This window comes from Notothenia coriiceps, unplaced genomic scaffold, assembly GCF_000735185.1.
Source record: "Notothenia coriiceps isolate Sejong01 unplaced genomic scaffold, NC01 NC01_scaffold00024668, whole genome shotgun sequence".
Taxonomy (NCBI): domain Eukaryota; kingdom Metazoa; phylum Chordata; class Actinopteri; order Perciformes; family Nototheniidae; genus Notothenia; species Notothenia coriiceps.
The window spans coordinates 3,671,510-3,678,398 of NW_011357369.1; the positions used below are offsets into that span (position 1 = coordinate 3,671,510).

General features: G+C 44.3%; 1 protein-coding gene across 1 annotated transcript; it reads right to left on the reverse strand.

Annotated features, from left to right (window-relative positions):
* Window positions 1–479: 479 nt before the first annotated feature.
* LOC104955612 (type III iodothyronine deiodinase-like) lies at window positions 480–1,907 on the reverse strand. Its single transcript, XM_010782974.1, is given in 1 exon segment — window positions 480–1,907. A coding segment is annotated over 1 exon segment (807 nt). The 5' UTR covers window positions 1,784–1,907; the 3' UTR covers window positions 480–976.
* Between the last annotated feature and the right edge of the window lie 4,982 nt (window positions 1,908–6,889).

Below are 6,889 nucleotides of genomic sequence, written 5' to 3' on the forward strand. Positions count from 1 at the left end.
GTCATTTCATCCGATTCAGTCCTGACATTTCTTGACCTTTTTATTTTTATCTGACCATTGGTCTGATTGTTGTTTCTGATTGATAGTGTTACACATAATGAAACAGAACTCACATTTGTTACTCTCATTGGGAAATTGATTTTGATAATGATTTTGACCTTTTAACTGTTCTTCTTTTTTGCATGTTTCCTTGCTGAAAGAGGGGACACAGTACACGTATCTATGGCATACTTATAAGTCATTATAAGGGCAGGAGTCAAAGGAGGCAAGTGTACAGTAAACATTCACAATCATATGAACATAAGTTCTGGCTGTAAACATTCATGAAACGAGCAGGTCTGACGTCATCAGACGACATAAAACTGAGAGTGAAACAAAGGGTTAGAGAGTTTAAACAAAAACATCGTTCCATTTATCATGTGCATTAAATTATAAAAAAAATACCTTTAAGGTGTTGCACAAATCAACAGTTAACCATCCATGTGTGATCTGATATTTATTAAAAACATTTGTTCAGTTACATCGTTTCAACATTACATAATTTGGCAATCGATCATCGAGGAAGGCATCCCACGTGATCCCGCTCCCGGTGTCAAAAACATCAGTGTCAGTTTTCTGGCTTCGCCTTTTAAAAACCGAACTTCACAGAAACACCAGAGTGAGACCTTAGCCTGAACACACACACGCACACACAGACGCACGCACGCACACACACACCGTAGAAAAATAGAGTGACCACTAATTGAATCCAGGTTCAACTGATTCAAGACTTTTCCATCAATTAAGGTCAATACAAGCACGATAAAACAGCCTAGGCTTGAACATGACTTTAGGCTATTTGTCAAAGAGTCCTGAATATCTTCATTAAAAAAACCAACAACATAATGTCCCATGTGTGAACATTTGATAGCAGCATCTGAATACTTTGCACTGTCAGTTGGACACTTAAGCAGTATGAGCAGAGACCATCTTCCAACTACACATGGAGCACCGCTGTGTGGGAATTCATCCGATCGTTCCTGTATTGCTCCAGCCAGTTTCTGAGCTCCGAAATCCGGTATCCCTCCGGCCCCCTGCCCCCCTGGTACACTACCCTCTCATCCATCACGATGTAAAGTCTCTCAAAGTAGGCTCCATACGCGGCGTTGGACTCGTTGTCCATATTATCCACCACCACGTTGCTCCCCGGCACCTCAGCAAGCATCAGCTGAGCGGCTCTCAGCCTGTCCTCCAAGCAGCGGTGCTTCGGGATCTGGTACGGCGCGTCAGAGCTCACCCAGCCGTCCGACGGATGCGCCTCCTCGATATATACAACTAAAAAGTCTGCAATGTCCGCGTACTGGCTCACGACGCGCTGAAACGCCGACAGACGCGTCATGAATGGCGGTCAGGAGCAGCTGCCAAAGTTAAGGATGAGCGGTCTCTTCCCTTTCATGCAGTCCAGGATCCGGACCTGCCGCCGCTCCTGGACCATCAGCACCTCGGTGTTAGGTGCCGCGCGCCCTAGGTGAGCGGATTTCAGGAAGTCCAATTTCTGTCCGTACCAAACGGCTCTGAGCGACTCCAAGGTGAACATCCTGTTGGAGTCAGACACGCACACCGGCGGGTCGTCAGGGCTGTCCTGCTTCGCTCCCATTTTCAGCAGCACTTTTTTCCTTATACACAAGAAATCCAGCAGCCACAGCATGACGGCGGCCACCAGGAACCGGGGCAGCAGCATCAGGCATAGGGTGGCATGCTTCAACACCCTCGCCATTTGGACACCTCCGGAGTCGTGCATCATCTCCTTCCCCCTGCCGATAGGATGCGACTGGGCCCGGCGAAAGAGACAACAAGTATTTTAGTCACCTTTACCCATTGGAGAAAAACTATCTGACGCACGCAGGCGCTCTTTTTATAGGTACACCCGCATTTGAATAATGAAAAACAAGTACAAAAAAAAAGAAAAACACGCCTCCGGTACCCGCACCGCCCACTCACATGGTGGGGATTACCTCCCGTCCACTCTGTATTTTAAAGATCCAGAGAGAGAGAGAGAGAGAGAGAGAGAGAGAGAGAGAGAGAGAGAGAGAGAGAGAGAGAGAGAGAGAGAGGTGCTCCAAGCACACTCTGTGTCCTCAGTCCACATGTCTGAGATAAAACATGACAGTGGAATGGGAGTTTTTCAATATAACACTGCGAAACTCTTGGATTAGTTTTAATTGGCTGTGGCTGAGCGCTCGGTTGGTTCTGAAAGTAGAATAAAAAGAATATCTGACTTCGCTTCAATCTGCCTGTGGACTCAGATTCCCCTGTAATGAGTGCAGGAGCCACTGTGACCACTAGACGGAGCTGGGTTCATACAGTGTGAAGCTGGATGACTCATTCAATGATCTGTAGGGCCCCTGAGCACATTAGGGAGGAAGAGAAGGCAGAATAAAGTTTGCTGTATATTTATTTCCCCTTCCTTTACCTTACATAACCTGTTTTAATTTGATGATATAATGATTTGATGTTAAGCTGATTTTGGCCTTTTATTATACATGTTTGATTAACACACTTATATCAAACATTTCTCAACAACCCTATGGACTAATGGTTTATGGGTATACCACATATTTTCTCTGGTGTCCAATCTAAATGAAACTAGGTAGCTCATTTTCAACTACGTTTAATTAGGGTTAGAGTTTAATCAGGGCTAAATTATGTCGTCTAACATGGCCAAATTTAAGAAAATTGTGTCCTCAACTCTTGTTTTTTCATATATTTTATGCTGCCAGGTATGACAGGACTCCATTGTAAAAAATACATATTTTAGCATTCTATCTGGTATTTTAGAGGTTAAATACAAGCACAGTGTCATCTGAACGTCAGTCACGTCACCTCACCCCGAACCTATCAAAATCCAACTCATCACTTGGGTGTTGCCAGGCAACCAGCGCAGACTGATGGAATTTAGTCAGGTTTCTCTCTTCCCAGGGTTTACGCTCATAATTCTACGATAACAATGACCCCCCAAAAAAGAATAGGAAGGCAAAACGTTTTCACTATTGGACTTCTGCAAAGCTTCATTTTTCTAACCCTTTTTTTTTTTAAAACACCTGTTTGATTGTCATACTAAAAATTCCTCCATTGCACAAGTGAGCTTAATTTGTTTTTTTCCTTTGTTGAAAGAGAGTTTTTGCACCCAGTGAGGTATGAAAAGGCCTTTGCCAATGTATTGATGTAGCGAACATATAAAACCCTTGACTTATCAGCTGTTTCCGCTATCAGCATCCTTATTTTTTTATACCGCATAAAACATAGCCATAATTAAATCAATTTCATGAAGACTTTTCTCATATTTAGCCACTTCCACTCGTCTGTTTGCTAGTTCGTAACCTCAATCTTTTCTACTCTGTTTACTTGGTGATGACAGCTTTGTGTGAAGTCTAGCTTATACTGTCAACTTCTGACAGAACTATGATTTGCATAACCTTTATTCGCTCCGAACTAGTGAAACAAAACATGTCTATCTTCCTTTTTCGACCGCGACATTTCAAAAGTTTGATAAAAAAAACACCACAAGTAAGATCTATGTGTTAATGCAATGTTACTGCTATAGAAACAATGAGTTAGAAACCCAAGAAAGTAATATTTAATTTATGATAAAGTACAATTGCACACAATGCAGACGTCCAGACAGAAAGGAGGCCCCTGGGACTGTTTTGGAGGCCATCGTTGATTTTCAGACAACTTTAAAGACAACAACAGACAACCTGGTGGGAGACAGTCGTAACAAACCAGATGTGCGACAGCTTCCAGAGTGACGTCTTAGCTTCCATTACACAAACAGCTGCGAGTGTGAAGATGATTTGCTAGAGGAAAGAACTTCCAGGTGCCCCTTCACTTCTAAAGGCCATTAACTGAGGAGATTATGCCTCCCAGCAATTTGGATTTAATAGCAACATTTTTTACCATCTTAATTCGTATCTTCTGAACACAAAAGTAGTTTTTCTCTTTCACACTGTCACAGTATGATTCTGTTTAAAAGACTCTTCCGTGTAAAGCTAAAATGTAATCGAAAGTGCGCTCTCCTGAATGGAATGCAGTCAATTTTCTTTATTATGGGAAAAATTTGTCCCAAGCTGAAGTGGTCCAACTGTTGTCCTGTGACTGGATGAAACAAAAACAGCTCTGATGCTCCAAAATGAGCTTGCTTACACCAAGACATTATTGATTTTCACATTGTGCAATTAATATGGCAACTGTATTTGGTCGTTATAAAAAGATCGGAAAGAAATGGACAAAAGAAGATTTTAGAATGAAGTGGAAGTGTTCTCTGCTGGAACTGCTATCCCCGCGACCCGATCACGGATAAGCGGGAGAAGATGGATGGATGGAGAATGAAGTGGATGGGACTCAGATTCTGAAGTGTTAAGTTAAAGATAAGATAAGAGTTACTTTATTGATCCCAAATTGGGAAATGTTTGCGTTGCAGCAGCATAAAAAACAACAAAACAAAACAAGGCATTGCACATAAGTAGTCAGACAATGATCCAGAAAACTAACAACATACTTTTGCCTCATCTATTATTCATAGCATGACCTGAATTTGCAATGTGCAACATTTAAAAAAAAAATGTTATGTTATGTTGTGTTAAAGGCAGGGGCGGACTGGCCATTGGGAATACCGGGATTTCCCCCGGTGGGCCGGTGCTGTGTGTGGGCCGGAGGGCCAAAAAACAAACTTAAAAAAAAAAAACTTTTATTTTTTGCCTAAATCCTACCGGGCCACATTTGTAAGTGTTCCGGCCACTCCTTTTTTTTTTTTTGCTTACCTAAATCCTACCGGCCCACATTTGTAAGTGTTCCGGCCCAGCCCAGCCCAGCCAGCCCACTGCGGCCACAGCCCGCATGGCCTGGGCCGGAACACTTACAAATGTGGGCCGGGGTTCGAGGGGAGTGGCTGTATGGCTGTTACCCGTAGGGATAGAAAATAGGGGGAAGTGGACGTCTGACTCAGAAGTCCACCAGCCCGGCTGTGGAGAAGAACGTCTTGGCCACACATTCTGTACTGAGTTAGGCTAGTTTAGCCTAGGCAGGTTTTTATTTGTTTTGGGTGCAGTCACTTTTTGCCTCCACTGTGTTCAAATAAATGTTGAAAAGAAAAGTAAATTGTCTGTTCAGTCAGTTCTGTTCATATGGTTGTGAAGAAGAAGAATAAGAATTTGGAGGGATGAAACCCTCTTTAATGGTCACACATGCGAGCACCACAGCACACACAGTGAAATGTGTTCTCTGCCTTTTTTAACCCATCCTAGTACCAGGAGTCTAGTAAATAGGAGCAGTGGGCAGCTATTGTACAGCGCCCGGGAGAGCAAGCATGGGAGTGAGGGGGAAAAGGGGATGTCCGGTACTCTCTCAAGGCACCACGGCAGGGCAGGAGGTGAACTGGGAACTCTCCAAGTAGAAGTCCACACTCCAAATGGAGTCTGGTCGGGGACTTGAACGGCGACACCTACGGCTCACAGGTCCAAGCCCCTCTGACTCGTCATATAGATTTAGTCCCTAATTTTGCTCTCAAAGTTGCACCAGATGTTCATTTAAACTTCAACATTAAAAAAAAATCTTCCGCCCGGAGCAGACTTGCCCCGGACTCCCTAGAGGTGGTGGGGTCCACCACCTGCCCATAACCCTGTTTAAATTGTCTCACCCACATGAGGAATGCTCCTCGGCCCATGTTTTAATTCCAATGTGTCGATGTCAAGTCAGGCAAATTGGGTCAAAATGTTATTGTATCAATGATCTGTAACATGTAAAATCACTAAATATATGCTGTAAACTAATTTTGCCTGGCTCGGCACTCAAGGGCTCAGGTAATGTGATTACTATATGAATAATGTCCAAATAACATAAAATGCAGCATATGGTTTTTTTGTTAAGTACCATACTTTCGTCCCGCCGGCCGGCGGATACATGCTCGCATCAAGTGTGGCCCTGTCTCTCAATTAGATCCCCGGGCCCACTTTTCTCCCCCCAGTCCGCCCCTGGTTAAAGGTCACTTATCTATGTTAGCAATAGCCATAGTCTCAGATATATAAAAAAATATAAAAAACCAAACACACTCTCACTCCCTACAACGTCCCAGGAGCGATGCTTGGTCAGGGGGTCCCGTGGCGTGCAGTGTTGACGGCTCTCTAGGCTCCTTCAGGCTTCATAAAGGGACGCAAATAGGCTTTTCAACTGATTGCAATGTATTCTCATCTGCGGCGGGATTTGACTGCTCCATGGAAGCAGCCGCATTCGTTTGTGGACGAACTGCCCTTATTAAGGAAAGTGAACGTCCATATCCATTGGAATAACGGCAGATTGAGCACACGGAAGATTATTCCCCTTTATGGCCGATTGTTTTACAGGATATCTGCCTACTCATTCGACTAAAAAACACCAGATTATGCCCCCCCCCCCCCCACACCCCCCCCCCCCACCCCCCCCCCCCCCCCCCCCCCCCCCCCCCCCCCCCCCCCCCCTGTTTAGCAGAACATTGATGGTTTTAATGTGTGCATGGCTTTTGTATTTTCCCCCCTTCGATCGGAGAAACAAATAATTTTTTCGGAGTAAAAGATGGCAGATATACACAAATACTACCCAGAATCCCCAGCTATCGTTTAGGACTACTACCATGGTTCGTTCTGAATAGTCCATTTAAGCTTAGGAACCTTTCGCTAGCCGGGTGAAATGACCCGGAAGTCATCAAGTGCAGCCATGATATGCCGTTTGAATTCTCTAGAATGATAAGGAAAAAGGAGGTTTCAAACTTGCCTTTATAACCTCCCTTTAGCTTAGGAAGCCACTGGACGCATCGCCTACCGAAAAAGGAGAGGAGAAAATGCTGCCCCACCAATAGCCTTGCAGCCGCCAGCATTTG